At 35.7% G+C, this 17479-nt stretch overlaps 1 protein-coding gene across 11 annotated transcripts in view; it reads left to right on the forward strand.

Annotated features, from left to right (window-relative positions):
* Mtdh (metadherin) overlaps positions 1-17479 on the forward strand; it is a 61096-nt gene that overhangs the window by 21180 nt on the left and 22437 nt on the right. For 6 of the 11 annotated variants that reach the window (XM_006520151.2, XM_017316729.2, XM_006520152.2 and 3 more), the window contains exons 3-6: positions 10403-10487; positions 11178-11354; positions 12690-12755; positions 14259-14489. In XM_006520151.2, the coding sequence (XP_006520214.1) occupies positions 10403-10487; positions 11178-11354; positions 12690-12755; positions 14259-14489 (559 nt within the window). Of the gene's footprint in view, positions 1-10402; positions 10488-11177; positions 11355-11653; positions 11739-12689; positions 12756-14258; positions 14490-17479 lie in introns of all 11 variants that reach the window. The other 5 variants (XM_006520149.2, XM_017316731.2, XM_017316728.2 and 2 more) reach the window with 2 other exon arrangements.

Below are 17479 nucleotides of genomic sequence, written 5' to 3' on the forward strand. Positions count from 1 at the left end.
ATGTGTATGGGTGTTTTGCCTCTGCGTGTGGATCCTCTGAAACTAGTTACAGATAGTTTATTTGCTAAAAATCCTTCATGTTTTCTCAGCTTAGAAGGCATTTCACAGTTCTTTTTTTTCTTGCTTGCTTTTTATTTATTTAAGTATATGCCTGTAAATTTATGTGCATGGTGTACGTGCAGATACATGAGAAGGTGGGGTGGGGGATCCCCTCCCCTCTTTCTTTCCTTTCCTTTCCTTTCCTTTCCTTTCTTTTAAAGGAGTTTTATTTTGAAAAAAATGATAAAAAATTTACTAAATTGGTCATGTATCTTAGTGATGGGGGCCCAGAAGCCCCTGGAATCTTGTCCCTGGGCCATTATCTAACACTCTTTTGCTTCTTCCACTCTCTTACTCCTGTTCGGGACATTTTACAATGAGGGCATTCCTTTTCTTTTACAATAAGGACACTCTTTTCGGGACCTTTTTACAATGGGGGCATTCCTTTGACCTTAATGTGATACCTAGCACCACCATTTGGTCTGTCTTTGAGTTTTCTGATCCCAAAATTTGTCGTCGTAGCTCCCTTCCCTCGAGAACCATGTTGTTTAAGTCCTGCAAGTCGGGGCATCTTGGGGTTTTATTATTGTAAAGTGACATCTTTACCAAGGCAACTCTTAATTAGAGCTGGCTTACAATTTCTGAGGTTCAATTCATAGTTATCATGGCAGGAAGCATGGCAGCATCCAAGCAGGCATGGCACTGGAGGAGCAAGGCAAACAGAAGGCAGGCTTTCAGGCACCTAAGAGGAGGGCCTCAAAGCCCACACCCAGAGTGACATACTTCTTCCACAACATGGTCACAATACCTAATAGTGCCACTCACTGGGCCAAACATAATCAAAGCACCATAGCATGGTTGTGCACACCTTTAATCCTTGAACTCAAGAGGCAGAGGCAGGTGTATTTCTGGGAATTCCAGGACAGCTAGAGTTACATAGTGAAATTCTGTCTTTAAAAAACAAAAACCAAAAAAAACTACATACAGCCACAATCGAATAACATAAAATTCCTCATTCCCCAAAGAAATCTCATGCCTTTTAGTAATTACTTGTTGTTTCCTTTTTTCTTCTAATCTTTTCCAACCCTGGAAACACTAATCTGATGTAATAGTAAGGCAGAATGCTCAGAATTATCTGAAGAGGGGGAAAAATTCTCCTCCCTTCTCCATTGGATAGATGTCTGTGTGAGCCTGTATCGTAGCTCAGTAATAGATCATTTGCCTACCATGCACGGTACCCTGGGTTAAAGCCGTTCACATGTTTGTGAGCATCTCTGCATTTTCTTCATGGTACACAATAAAAACAAGTTATTGCAGTAAGTTGGACACAGAAGTAGATAGTAAATTAGTTATTAAAAAATTAAACATGTTTGAAATGATGTTCTCACATTGTCATTTGATGTGTAAAATACCACTATATAGATATAGTTAGGTAGATAATTGTGATTATTTTGAAATAAATTAGCATAACTAAATAAATAAGTCCTTATATCCAAAAGTATTCTCTGACCAAGAGATTTAAGAATTGTGACCAAACAAAACAATCCAGAGCAGCATGAATTGAAGCAAGGATCAACTAGAATAGCCTGTAGCAACACTGAATGCCTCCTGCATACACAGAGTGCTTATTTGCTTACATTTGTGTAATGCATGTTAGAAAATAGAGTCAGAATTTAAGTAAGAGCTTTATAAGCCATGGCTGTTTTTCAACTATATACACACTTTAAGTATTAAATGAGTTTACCTGGATTCACAATTGAATGTTAGAACAACTTATTTGCATATTTTGGGTAATTCCTAAGGAGATTCTAAGAATTTCTAAGGAATTCTCTAAATTTGTCTTAAATTATAAGTATGTTATAATATATAGTAATATATACTACTTTATATGATGTGATGAGTAAATGTCTCATATATATATATATATATATATATACATATATATATATATATATATATAAATTTTTGCTGTGTTTTTTTTTTTTTAATGGGATCTTACTCTGTAGCCCTGCCTGTCCTAGATTCGCTGTATAGACCAGGTGGCCTCAAGATTACAGTTCTGCCTGCCTCTGCTTTTGGAGTACTGGGATTAAAAGGGCTTGGCCCTCTGTGCCCAACTCTGTGTGTGTGTGTGTGTGTGTGTGTGTGTGTGTACATGCAGAAACACATATATATTTACATTTAAAATATACATGTTTAGCAGGTTTAGAAAGAAGTCATAGTGGGTTTTACAATTATTAAACTGTTTCTGTTGTCTAAATCTGAAGAAAAAAAAAAGGAGTCATTTCAAAATGGAAATATCAAGTCACAGGCTGGACAGCAGTGGCACATGACCATAATCCCAGAACTCAAGGCAGAGGCAGCAAGGACTACATGGAGAAACACTGTCTCTCAAAACCAAAAAAAAAAAAGAAAGAAAGAGAGAGAATATGAACAAGTCATGGGCCACACAAAAGCTGTTGTCTGTTGTCCATTTAACTCATTATCTCAGAAGTGAAGTAGTAGAACGTGTATAAATATATGTGCTCATTTATGTGGACACATTTATAGACATTTCTTTTTTTTTTTTTTTTTTTTTTTTTTTTTTTTTGAGACAGGGTTTCTCTGTGTAGCTCTGGCTATCCAGGAACTCACTTTGTAGACCAGGCTGGCCTCAAACTCAGAAATCTGCCTGTCTCTGCTTCCTAAGTGCTGGGATTAAAGGCGTGCGCCACCACGCCCGGCTAATGGTCTACACTTTTGTATCTGTTTTGTGTATGTGAAATAAGAAAAAACAGGAGAAATTTAAATGGGATATAGTACAAACATGCTTACTTGGCATACTGTTTTTTAGGATCATCTGATGAATTAAGTATCGTTCAGATACTATTGGAAGTGTTTCTTTAGCATCTGAGCCTCTGCTTATTTTTGCTGTTAAAATGAGTTACTCAAGAGCACATTTTTTCATTGTATTGGCAGTGGAACACTGAAATTGGACATTTTGTTGAATGTAATAAAATCTCTTATTCTCTTGTCTAGCAAGAAGTTGCTAGAAAAAAAAATTATTGCTTATGCACAGAAAGTTAAAACATTATTGGCATTCAGGAAAGGTAATGACAGAGGACTAAGTTTGTGAGTTTTAAATACTTACAAATATATTGTTCTACATATTTACAAGAATAGACAGGCCCTGAATCCAATCACTAGTACAGGTGGCAGGTTGAGGGTCAAAGGAGAATATTGGAGGAGGGGGGCGGGGGGCAAATGGAATGGGATTTGAGCTGTATCCAAAAAGTTAATATAAATATCAAGCATTGAACATGAGGTAGAGAACCAAAAAACAGTTACCCTAACAGTAGCTGTAACACTTTGTTCAGATTCATGCAGCTTAAAGACAAAAATGTATAAATAACAGTCTTACAACCAAAGTTTGTATGTGTGAGTAAAGGAATATAAATGTATATTGAAATCTGTTTATAGAAGGCCCTTTACATATCATACAAGGAGGCCAGACTTTACAGGTGACAGGAAGCATCTACAGTTGTGTGTGTGCATTTGTGAATACATGTATGCTTGCCTCTGTGTGTATAGAGACTAGAGGTAAGAATGTTTTTTTCAATCAGTTTTCTCACTGTATTAATTTTTTTAGACATTTATGTGTATTGCATATTTGCTTTCATGAGCTTATGTGTATTCTTTGTGTGCAGAAACCTGAGAAAAGGGTGTCAGAAAAGGGTGTCAGATCCTCTAGAACTGGTGTTTGAGGTAGTTGTGAGCCTCCGTGTGGATTTTGGAATCAGAACCCAGATCCTCGGCAAGAGCAGCAAGTGCTTTTTAGCCACTGTGCCACCTCTCTAGCCACTCCACTGTATTTTGATACAAGATCTCACTAAAACTGGAACTTTGTTTGGCTAGACTGGCTGAATAGCCAGCTCCTGAGATCTGTTACATGCCATCACACCCAACTTTTACATAGGTATTAAAAATCTGGATTTGGGACCTCCTGCTTGCACAGCAAGCACTTTACCCACTGAACTATCTTCCAAGCAGCACGTCTTAGGTTTTTTTGTTTGTTTGTTTTTGTTTTTGTTTTGTTTTGTTTCGAAGGAATGAAGATGAAAGAATACACTAGTATAGATTTGCTGGAAGTTAAGCATTAAGAAGGTAGCCCTTACTCCTGAGTGTGTAAACAAGTGAGTCTCTTTGTGCCTTTTCTTCTATTGGTTTGCCTTATTCAACTTTGTGACTGTCTTTGTTTTATCTTACCATGTTTTATTTTGCTATGTTTTGTTGTTGTCTCTTGAAGCATGCTCTTTTCTAATAAAGGAAAAAGGGAATCCAAATAGGGGAAACTGGGAAGAGTAGGCGGAGGGAAAACTATAGTCAGGATATTTTGTATGAGAAAAGAATGTATTTTTAATATAAATAGGGTAAAGGTAGCATTTGAAGATGAGAATGTTTCCTGATATCTGTTTACTTATGTGTTTGGCAGAGCTGATATTCACTAGCATTTAGTTCTCTATATTTAGCTTCAAAATTGACATCTGACACATAGCAAATAGCTTATAAATCTTGGTTGTATAGAGCTCATTCAAGAAAAGGCTGTTTTTTTTTAATTGACATAATATTTGTACCTATTTATGGAGTTTAATAACATAATTGAATATAAATATGTATTTGTCAAATCAGGGTTATCAGTGTCTTTCTTCATTTCAGATACTAGCATTTCTGTCTAGAGAGTACCTTTGATCCCTTTTTCAGTAGTTGTTTTGAAAATGTATGATTAATTGTTGTAGACTATAATTATCATTCTGTTCTGGAGAACATTAGAGCTATTGCCCCAAATTTTGTGTGCTTCTGTCATCTTCCCTGCACTTCATACCCTGTAGTGACCTCTATTCTACTTTATATTTCCATATTACTTTTTTTTTAAGATTTATTTATTTTATATGTATGAGTATATTGTAGCTGTCTTCAGACACACACCAGAAGAGTGCAGCGGATCCCGTTAAAGATGGTTGTGAGCCACCATGTGGTTGCTAGGAATTGAACTCAGGACCTCTGGAAGAGCAGTCAGTGTTCTTAACTGCTGACCATCTCTCCAGCCCCTTACTAACTCTTTAAAATCCCCCAGTTGAATGGAAGCATGCAATATCTCCTTGACAGAATGATTTCACTTCCTTAGATATATATCTAAACAGAGTGTTGCTAAATTATACAGTTTAACACTCCTCCATTGTTGGTGGGATTGCAAGCTTGTACAATCACTCTGGAAATCAGCCTGGCAGTTCCTTAGAAAATTGGACATAGTACTACCGGAGGATCCAGCAATACCTCTCCTGGGCATATATCCAGAAGATGTCCCAACTGATACGAAGGACACATGCTCCACTATGTTCATAGCAGCCTTATTTATAATAGCCAGAAACTGGAAAGAACCCAGATGCCCCTCAACAGAGGAATGGATACAGAAAATGTGGTACATTTACACAATGGAGTACTACTCAGCTATTAAAAAGAATGAATTTATGAAATTCCTAGACAAATGGATGGACCTGGAAGGCATCATCCTGAGCGAGGTAAACCAATCACAAAGGAACTCACACAATATGTACTCACTGATAAGTGGATATTAGCCCAAAACTTAGGATACCCAAGATATAAGATACAATTTGCCAAATGCTGAACAGGTTCTTATTGAAAGAAAGGAAATTGATCCTGTAATCTAATTGAGGCAAATGTGAGCTTACAATTCCCCAGAGAAGGAGAAGCCCTGCAAGTAAACGGAATCCTCCATTACAAGCCAAGCCCCAGAAAACCATCAGGTCAATGGTAGACTCTGACCTTAATTAGCCATTTTCCCACGCCGGCCATTGTTTTGTTTTATTGATAAGAGAGAGCCATTCTAACTGAGGTAAAGTAATATCTCACTGTAGTTTTGAGTTACATTTCCCTGATGATTGGGGTGTTGCTCATTTCTTCATATACTTACTGGCCTTGTTGCCTTTTCAGAAATATCTATTCAGATTATTTATATTTTTAAATCAAATTATTTAGGATTTTTACTGTTAACATTGTTTGGACAAGATTTAATAATCTACCTGATTTCATGGTGGAACATGACAACAAAGTATGGTTGGGAGAATAATTACAAGAAAGCTAAGTTATTGTGTCAAGGTTTCCCCTAGATGTCTTAGCTGTAGTAGATCTCCTTAAAAGTGTAAGACAGTAAGTGAGACCTTAGGGCACAGGCCTGTTATCTTAGCCACATGAAAAGCCAAGACAAGAAAAATCACGTTTAATTAAGGCTTGCCTCTTCTGCTGCAGAGTTAGGGCTAGAGATAGAGCTCAGGGGCAGAATGTTCATAACATGAATGTACTCTATACACAAAAGAAGGCTTTGTCAGTGAGATAACTGGGACAAATAACTATGTATTACATGTTTATCTTAAAGTTTTACTTGAATATTTTTCAGTCTCATCTGAATGTATATTTTTGGTAAAAAACTTTTAGAGATAGTGGTAAAGTTAAAGCATATTTAAGTCTGGTCCAAAGTGGTATTTACTGACAAATCTTAGTATACTGGGGCAACTATAATCTATCTCCCCCCGCCCAGTTTCTATCTTTTGGGGGCTGTACAACTTAACTTAATCTCAGAGGGTCATGGATAAGGTATTATAGGAACATGGGTATCCAGTGGCTACATGACTGAAGAAAATGCCTCACCCTATCCCCCCAAAGAACCCATTAACTATAATAATTCAGAGGGACAGGGCCTTGTAAGCATCTCCTCACTCCATGATGGAATGTCGACAAGCCTCATCTTGCACAGGTTTTGTGTAGATACTGGGGGTTAAAGAGTATAATAATCATATCCTGCCTATAAAACTACACTCCGCCTCATCTTCTGGCTCTTGTATCCTTTCCAAAAATCCTCTTCCATGTTGTTCTTTAAGCCCCCAAGGGAGTGACACAGATGTCCCATGTAGGGCTGAGCATTTCATTCATTCTCGGTATTTTGAACAATTATGAGTCTCTGAAATAACCACTGTCCATTGCAAAAATAAGCTTCTTTACCAAAGCTGACAGCAGCACTAATCTGGTATAAACAAATATTTAGAAAGCACTTAGAGAGTTACAGCGTGTTTCTTTAACAAAAACCATTGTAGCTTCCTCACTAAAGCATATGGCCTCATCCTCACCACCCCCTTTTTAATGTTTACAGTATTAAATGTGAATTCCCTCCTTTGGAGCAGGCCTCAGATCCAGTCAAAGAGATTGGTTACTCCCATACCAGTTGTTCCTCTATTGCACCTCTCAGGCACATCTTGCCTGGCAGAGTGAGACCATTGATGACAATTCTCCCCCAGCAGCCTATGTAGCACCTTCTAGCATTTGAAAGCAAGACAGCAGAAAGGAAGCTTTTTAGCTCACCTCTACCTTGATTTGTCTACTACATAAATCATTTTATCTTTAATTATCATTATTAAATGTGCTTTGGCAATTAGTTAAACTAACAGGGCATTTGTAAGTGCTAAGTCTGGATTTAGAATTGGACTTTATGCCTAGTTTCACACTTTATAACCCATGATTGTAGAGTTTCTGCAATCTCCTTATAACCTCAAATTCCTTATCTGTAAAGGAGGAATGGTTACTCTAGTTTCTGGAGACATATACTACTGATTATAGAAACCACTAGCCACATGTGGATAGTAAATACTCAAAATATAACTAATCTGAATTGAGATTAGATATACTGTATACACTAGGTTTCAGACAAGATTAGCCATGATTATTCCAGATATCAAAGACTTAGATTCATCTTTTCATACTATCTCATTAGTCATTAAATCACTAAACTATTTTTAATAATAGATTACTCATTGAAGTGATATTATTTTAGATATATTGTATTAAATGTCTAGGTTTATAAACTATCTTATAAATGTTAATTTTATCTATACAGCTTACATTATATTTATGCTAGGCAGTTCTTTTCTAAACTGGAAACAGCAGACACTGGCTCTCAAATATATCCTGATTTTTTTTTCATGAATAAAATTTTATCAGAACAGTCCATCAGTTCACTTTTATGTTGTGTAAGCCTGAATTAATACTAGAGATACGGTTGTCACAACGCTATCTGGCCTTTAAAGCTTAAAACACTGACTTCTCTAGTCTTTAATAGACCGAGCTTGTTGTTTGTGCTCTGGACTATAGCAGCTATTCAATGTGTTACCTTTTCTTGTGAATCGTAATGACAGAAATAAGTAGCTCAGTGAAGAAGAGAGCCGGGGAATGACTGCTAATGGAGTCAAGGTTTCTATTTAGGGCTAAGGAATATTATAATGGTAGTTTTACAAGTACAATTCTTTTAAAAAGTAGATATGAACAATCTAGTAAATATAATAAAGCAGTATGCTAAACATAATACATGATAATAAAAACTGTTTTTAAAGCCAAATGCAGATCAGTTATGAAGAAAATAAGACAACTTATAAAAAATAGTATTTTTTACAAATAGATTGTCGTGTCTAAAACAGTTTTTACTACATTTCACAATTCATACCATTTAAGAATATAGTTGTCCCTTGATCTCTGTATGGTATTAGCACCTGAACTCCATGCAGATACCAATATTTTTTAGGTACTTAAATTCCTTATACTATAAAATGTTACTTTATTTGTAATATCTATCACATATATCCTCCCATACTTTTAGTTGTATCTAAATTATTTATAGTACTTAATAATACATGCTATATAAATAGTTTTCATACTGTATTATTCTGACCAAATGTAATGCTGACCAAAAAAGTCTGTGCTTGTGTACAGGAGCATTTTATTCCATGTATTTCCAAATGAAGTTGGTTGAAATGGTAGATGGAAATCTCAAAAGTGTATAAGGCTGATTCTATTTGCAAGTTCCTCATAGATAGGAAAAGCATTTTGATGCCATCTATTCAGTTCATTCAAGCTATACTATTGTTTATTCGTATTATAAATATCTTGTAATTAAAGCATAACCTGTAACTTTTTGGTTTTTCGAGACAGGGTTTCTCTGTGTAGCCCTGGCTGTCCTGGAACTCACTTTGTAGACCAGGCTGGCCTCAAACTCAGAAATCTGCCTGCCTCTGCCTCCTCAGTGCTGGGATTAAAGGCGTGCGCCACCACTGCCTGGTGTAACCTGTAACTTAAAGATGGTATACAGTAATGAGTGAATAGCTAATCTCAGTAAGTAACTAAATGAGTGACTGCAGTATATGTATAACCAGATGTTTAAGGCTGGGTGTGGTGGTGGTGCACACCTATAATTCAAGTGTGTCAATACTTATATATAATAATATATAATAATAATTCCAGCACTTCAGAGGAAGAGGCAGGAGGCTTAGGAATTTGAGGTCATCTTCTGCTATATTTGAGGTCAGCTTAGGGTAAAGGAGAGCTTATCTCAATAAAACAACAGCACCAAAACCCTACTATATTGTTAATGTTGTTTCTTTTCTGGAGACATCTATATAAATACAGAAATCATGTGTAGTTTTTGGCACACTTTTGAAAGGAGAATATAAAATTAGCAGTAAGGAGTTGGAAGACTGTTCCAGAATTTATGTATCTTGCGTTGGTATTTTTATCTTTATTGAACTGTTAAGCATATACAATCTGAGGGTTTTTTTCCCACCCCGCTTTGACCAAATACTCCCTGCTTTATACAATTGATTAGTAGTACATAGGTTATCAGCAATATATCTTATGCAATCAAACCACTATTTGGTACATAATTTTCCTTTGGAAAATGATGGTGGATTGTAATTTCATTGTTCCTAGAGCAGCATATTACAGTATTCTATTTCTACTATAATGTAGGACACATTTTGTGTAAGAGCATAGTGTGGTTTGGAGCCAAGCAAACCTTCAATTTTAACTTTACTTACTAAATTTAACATGACACAGTAGAACCTATTCTACCTTTGTTTTTTCATATCTAAAATGGGTTAATACCTTCTGTATTTTTAAAGAATAAATTAGAAGCTGGGCAGTGGTGGCACATGTCTTTAATCCCAGCACTTGGGAGGCAGAGGCAGGCAGATTTCTGAGTTCGAGGCCAGCCTGATCTACAGAGTGAGTTCCAGGACAGCCAGGGCTATGCAGAGAAACCCTGTGGGGATGGGGGGGGAGGTGGGGGGGGAGAATAAATTAGAAAATTACTGTAACTAGCATAAAGTAACCAATCACTCAGTTCTAACCTCTCATTGCTACCTTAATACACTGGTTTTTTTAATCAAACTGAAATATCTTAGTTGTCAGTTTCATACATTTCATTATGTATTTTACTGGCTCCTACTTTTTCTAAAACAAGTAATACTCTATTTTACTATTTCAGTCAAAGAAAAATAAGAAGAAATCAAAGTCAGATGCTAAAGCAGTGCAAAACAGTTCACGCCATGATGGAAAGGAAGTTGATGAAGGTATTTGAGCAAGGGAAAGGCCTATAGAAAATATTTAAGTTTTTAAACTGAGGTGTGTGGTATAAAAGCTCCATTGTTTCACTTAATCTTGTATGTAACACTTTTTAATTGCCATAAATTTTATCATAAAGATCTGTGACGTTATTAAGAAACACTTTGGTTATCTAAATCATTTTAGCATCTAATAGTGCTTATTTATTCTTTAAATTTATGTTTGCTCAATATTGTGAGCAATTGAGAGGCCATTCATCTTGTCTTTGTTTCCTATAAATATGGTTTGGAGTTTCCCATTTTTCTTAAATATACCATTCCTAAAAGGCTATGTGCAAAATTCTTGAATAAGCCATTTATTATCACACCCTAAACTCATGTATCAGGAGCATATAACTCTCCTGTCACTTCTACCCAACAGGATAAAAAGATAAGAGACAATTCTTTTCTGTCACTTTTTCTTAACTGTAGTTGACACATTTTGTTAGAAACAAAACTAGAATAAAAATAGTTTTTTTTTTCCCTAGTATAACATGAGATTAGGATAAATTCTTAGGGTAAATTAATATAATCAGCACTCTTGGTTTTTAGCTTAGTATCTAAATTTATTATATCTGTCCCACCCTATTTTTTTCCCTCAAACTACAACTTTTTTGTCTTCCCCTACTGAATAACATCTTTTTTCTCGGGCTATGTCAGGAGCCTGGGAAACTAAAATTAGTCACAGAGAGAAACGACAACAGCGTAAACGTGATAAAGTGCTGACTGATTCTGGTTCATTGGATTCAACTATCCCTGGGATAGAAAATATCATCACAGTTACCACCGAGCAACTTACAACTGCATCATTTCCTGTTGGTTCCAAGAAGAATAAAGGTATATTAGTGGAACATAAGAGTGGTACATCAAATCAAACTCCTTTAAGCCAGATGTACAAAATATGTCACAATCTTTTTGAACTGCTAACTTTGTGCTGATATACCCTTCTTCATGAGAGTTTTGTGAACCACATCCTGGTTTACCATGTAACAGCAGTGTTGTTAATATTGCCTAATGAATGGCTTATTAAATTAAAATTTGCCTTTCTGCCTTGAGTCACATTAGAGAATGTTGTTGCTGCTTTTCCTTGTGTGTGTTGCTTTGCCCCAATCCTCTTACATCTCCATTTCTTACAGTGGATAAAACATTGATTAAATGGAATATTTATCACCATTCTGCATGTTGGGCACTTTCATTCCAAGATGAAACAAGCATGTTCTGGTTAGTGCAGGTTCTGTCTATCCACCCCAGTTTTTTTGTTTTGTTTCTGGCAATTCTATAGGTATTAATAAAGCTAAACCAGAATTTCAAAGATGATTGAGCCAATGTCCTTCCTACCAAGTACTCAGATGCGTAAGCAATCCAATATTGATAGCTACTTCATGGGAGCACTAGTTTATTTCCTTTGTCTTTTGTTAGTGACCTCCCTTTTTTCTATCCCTTAGTTGTTAGCAGATCACCTTCTTAACCTCGTTTTTGTTTTTTTTTTTTTGTTTGTTTGTTTGTTTTGTTTTGCCTGCTGACTTAACTGAAATTGTTGCCATAGTACAGTAATGAACTTTCCTTATTCATTCTGCTGTCATATATTATCAGTGCTTTGATGGTGACTCTTACTGATTTGGGCATGCCTGCCTTGCTTGCACTTTGTGTTTCATGGGATTTGAGTTTGGTTTGGTTTTGGTACATTGTGATAATTGTGCTTATTTTGTGCCAGAGAATTGGAATTTTTATGTTAAAACATAAATTCTCACTTTTTAACCATATTTCCTATGTTATAATCCCAAATGTGGCAACAGTTTTCTTAAATTGGTGTGCTTGCTTCTGGGATTATTGAAAAGGCAGCTCATGTTAAGATGAGGCAAAGTTGAATCCAATTTCAGAGTTCAATGTTTCAGTTCCTACCTAAAAGAACCCTCAGAATTCAGAAGCATTGCAGAATAATGGTCCCTTACTTGTATTTTGGCAATTTTCTAGGATTTGGCATTTTAATTGATTAAAAAGACTCAATTCCCTGTGAACATGTGAAATATGTTGTAAAATCACTTTTTCCAATGTCAAAACTGGCACTTGAAGGAGCAATTTATTATAGATCACAATTGTATGTTCCACTTGATTTAATGTGCACAGTAGCCTGTTTAGTATTAAATAAATTTTATTTCTATTTCAACCCAGGTGATTCTCATCTAAATGTTCAAGTTAGCAACTTTAAGTCTGGAAAAGGAGATTCTACACTGCAGGGTGAGAGAAATTACATGACACTTAACCTGAAGGCCAATCAAAATAGAAACTTTACTACATGTGTCTTTCCTTATATGATGTTAAAGGAAAGAAAAGGGATTAAAGATGTTTTTAATTTCTTAATTAATATGATCATAGTCCAGAGAATTTGAAAAATGGAAAAGGAAGATCATTCACACTCGGAGTTTGGTATGTTGTAGCTCCACACACACACAGATATAAAAACATTCAGTAGTAATTTATGTACAGTTTTGCTTCTTGCATCATTTACTCCAAGAGAGAAGGATCTTTGTTGGACATGAATGTAATATGGGCATGTTTGGGATAAAAGACTATTCTATATCTTAAGAAAATGTAGTTCCTATAAATTTTAATGGCTTCCTTGATGGTATCAAATATGTTATAATGAATTTAGTTTAAGGTTATTGAGTGCTTCACAAACAAAATTAACCTAATTTGCTCATTATTCATCACTGCAGGAAGAGCAGTATACCAGCCTAAAAGCAAAAGTGTCACAGGAAAAGTGTCACCTTCTCATTTTGTGCTTGTTCTTTTTTGTTTGTTTGTTTGTTTTAAGATTTATTTACTTCGTTTATGTGAGCACACTGCCACTGTCTTCAGACACACCAGAAGAGGGCATTGGATCCCATTACAGATGGTTATGAGCCACCATGTGGTTGCTGGGAATTGAACTCAAGGACCTCTGGAAGAGTCAGTGCTCTTAACCACTGAGCCATCTCTCCAGCTCTTTGTGCTTGGTCTTAACACCATTGCTTGCTCTATGCCCTCATGCCTCATATCTCAATTCTGGCTACCCATCTCGGAATCAATCAATCAATCAATCAATCTCTCTCTCTCTCTCTCTCTCTCTCTCACACACACACACACACACACACACGCACACACACACACACACTCACACACACTCACTCAAAGCCTAGACTCTATCCTTGAGGTCCTGACATTGATTTGGTCTTGGCTGATGCCATAGAGTCTCTTTAAATTTCTCATTTGGTTCTAATGTGCAGTCATTATATGTAATATAATATACAAAATTATATCGAAGGGAAGAACATGTAACTAAGGAGAAGTCTTCATTTTCATAGTGGGTGAGTATTCAGAGTATACTAGATATGTGTTTTCAGTTAGTCATTTTGCTATTGAGAACATCACTAGTATGCATTTTCTGTTGACTTTTAAATTAAGGAATCTGTTAGCCAGGCATTGTGGTGCATGCTTGTAATCCCAGCATATCGAGGGAGAGGTAGGGGAACCATGAGACTTATGTAAGCTACGTAGTGAGACCCTATCTCAGAAACAAACTTTAAAATCATGTAAGAACTTCATAGCTTACCTTCTTATACTCAGGCTACTTAAAGGACACTAACAGGGAAGGAAAGAGTACTAAGTACTGATAAGCTGAGCTATCATAGAAATACAGAATTACCCCATTTTTTTAACAAGAAACCATATATCTGTTTTTAATCTTTACTTTCTTTTAAGTTTCTTCAAGGCTGAATGAAAATCTTACTGTCAATGGAGGAGGCTGGAGTGAAAAGTCTGTAAAACTCTCCTCACAATTGAGTGAGGAGAAGTGGAACTCTGTCCCACCTGCTTCTGCAGGCAAGAGGAAAACAGAGCCATCGGCTTGGACTCAAGACACTGGTGACACTAATGCAAATGGGAAAGACTGGGGAAGGAATTGGAGTGATCGCTCAATATTTTCTGGCATTGGTAAGAACTTTTAGAAAAAAAATTGTTTAAAATTGGTAATGTGATACAGCTTGAATTTTTCAGGAATTGTGAAGGAAAGCAAGCCATTAATAGAAATAATCCTAAACTGGGCATGTTAGTAGTGCATTCCTGCAATCCCAGGCTGGAGGATCGGGAGGTTAGCCTCAGTGCCATAATGAGTTAGAGAATAGCTTGGGCTACAGGAGATACTGTGAGAGAGAGAGACAGACAGACAGACAGACAGACACACACACACACACACACACACACAGACACACACACACACACACACACACACACACACACACACACACACACACACACGCAAAGAAATACTAGTCTTGCCATGCAGAAGTAATAGTGATAATTAACTTATCTTAGATTCTTTGCACAGAATAGAGCAACTAACATGACTAACATCATTTACTTTCTGTGTAGTGCTTTCACATTCTTGATCACATTTGCTCATCAGTAGAGCTAACTGATATACTTGTGTGATATTGATATATTTTTTTAAAGGTTTATGTATGTATTTATTTATGAGTACACTGTACCTGACTTCAGACACACCAGAAGAGGGTGATGGTCATGAGTCACTATGTGGTTGCTGGGAATTGAACTCGGGACCTCTAGAAGAGCAGTCAGTGTGCTCTTAACCGCTAAGCCATCCCTCTAGCCCATAATTGTATATTCTTAGTGATAGCATTAATGTAATGTGTGAGTTGACATGATAGATTTTAGCAGTTTGAATCTAAATAAAAATAGTAAATAAAAGTACTAGAGAAGTTTATAGCGTCCATTTTATAGTCTATACATGCCTGTTATAATTATTTTTCCTTAGATTTTAATGGTAAAAATTAGTACCTAGTAGTTTGTTTCTACTGAAAGTTAAACTGAACATGCAGTTTTTTCTGATCTTTTAAGCAATGTGTGCTTATTATACATTATAGAAAAAAAATCTTTATTAAATATGGAAAATTATAAATAAGCAAAGGGAAACATATTATCATACCACCTAGTGACAGCTGCAGTTTTTGTATTTGTTTTTCTTCCTCCACTGTGTATAATTTTTGATTTTTACAATAAACTAAATTGAATATACATTTTTATGTTTCTTTTTCCCCATCCCCAAATTGATAAGAAAGGTTTTACTTGTTCTTATAAGCATGCTTACTTAGTGGCACTGTGTGCTAGCTATATCGTTTAATGTAATATAGTTCACTTACCTATTTATACCTAGATCTGTAGCATTCTGTATCTGACTTTATAAACTATTTCAGGTAATTTTACATTTAGTGTATTTTTTAGGATAGATTCTTGGGAATAACTGGGGTTAAAGAGAATATGAATGTATTTAGTGTATTTTCATTTATTATCATACTTTCATCTTCAGTGTAAGTGACCATTTATCGTATTCTTACTTACCAAGGTTGAACTTTTTTTTTCTTAGTCTTCTGTTTTGATAAGCAAAAAAATGCATAAATTATTTTGGTTGGCTTTTAAATCATTGATGCAAGTTAGGTTTTTTTTTTTTCCATGAATTAACTGGTCATTTCTACATCTTTCACCAATTACCTATTCATATTCTTTGCTGTTTGTCTAGTGGCCTTATGCTTCTTTTTTGGCTTTTTAAATTTGAACTAAAAAAAAAAAAGCCGGGCGTGGTGGCCCACGCCTTTAATCCCAGCACTTGGGAGGCAGAGGCAGGCAGATTTCTGAGTTTGAGGCTAGCCTGGTCTACAAAATGAGTTCCAGGACAGCCAGGGCTACACAGAGAAACCCTGTCTTGAAAAAACCAAAAAAAAAAATAATAATAATAATAAATTAAATTAAATTAAAAAGAATTATATAATTCCCCGTACAGTAAATAATTTTTTATTTTATTTTTCAGGAGTTTTTATTTTGTCAGAGTCACTATGTAGCCCTAGCTAGCCTAGAAGACTGTTTGTTTACAAAGCTGGCTTGGAACTCATGGACAATTCAATCTGCCTTCTAAATGTTGGAAATAAGAGTTGTGAGCTACCATGCCATACTTTGAACATGCAGTTTTTTTTCTGTTGTAGTTATGGCAGATATTTTTAATACCTTAGTTTAATTTGGGTAGTATTGAATACTAGGAAGTGCTTAGTTTGTGAGGAAAAACAAAACACCCACAATGTCTTCCTTAGCTATTAGCTTTCCATCCTATTTAAAAGACTAATCTCTCAACAAGCAAATTGTGATTCATTCACTAATTCTGTTTCAAGTTGCTCTCCTCACCTGTAATGTCCAAAACTATCTAGAAATACAAAAGTCTTGTCTACAAAGATAATCTCTAAATTCCTACCATCGTTTTCAACAGAACAAAATTGCCATACTAAAAGTATCCTTTCATATTTAGTAAAAGAAATGATCAGGTTTTATGGAATAATGTTAGGAACACTGACCTTGTAATATATTTCTAGTTTACTATAGAAGCTTTATAGTTTTACTATTAGAGCATGGATTTAGGTAGTGTTTGGTTAGTATTGTTACAGATAAAATTAGGCAGCAAATTAGATAGATGGGCTTTTTTTAGCTGGATTTAAATTTTTGTTGAAATTGAAAGAGAACTGTATTAAGTTTATGATGGGTCATTGAGGAGGTGTGTATGCTGTCATGCTGAGTAACAAGCCACCTTAAAAAATGCATGCTTGGTGGCTTGTCATTGTGTAGGCATCATGGCATGTACTTACACACTAAGAACCTAGGCTGTCACTAGGTCAGAAAGTCTCTAGTGCTACATGCTTATGTAGCCTACTATTGACCAACGTGTCATTCTGTTTTCAGAAAAATACTTTGAAAATATTAAAAGATAGCATGGTATAGTAAATACAAATAGACTAGTTCAGACAGACCTGTTAGGAGTGTGTGGGCATTTAGTTATATAGCCTGATGAACCTCATAGTTAAGTAATTTTGAGAATTGATTGTAATGAATGTCAGGCACCAAGTTGGTGCCTAGTGTAAAGT

The sequence above is a fragment of the Mus musculus genome, chromosome 15 (genome assembly GCF_000001635.26).
Source record: "Mus musculus strain C57BL/6J chromosome 15, GRCm38.p6 C57BL/6J".
Classification (NCBI taxonomy): domain Eukaryota; kingdom Metazoa; phylum Chordata; class Mammalia; order Rodentia; family Muridae; genus Mus; species Mus musculus.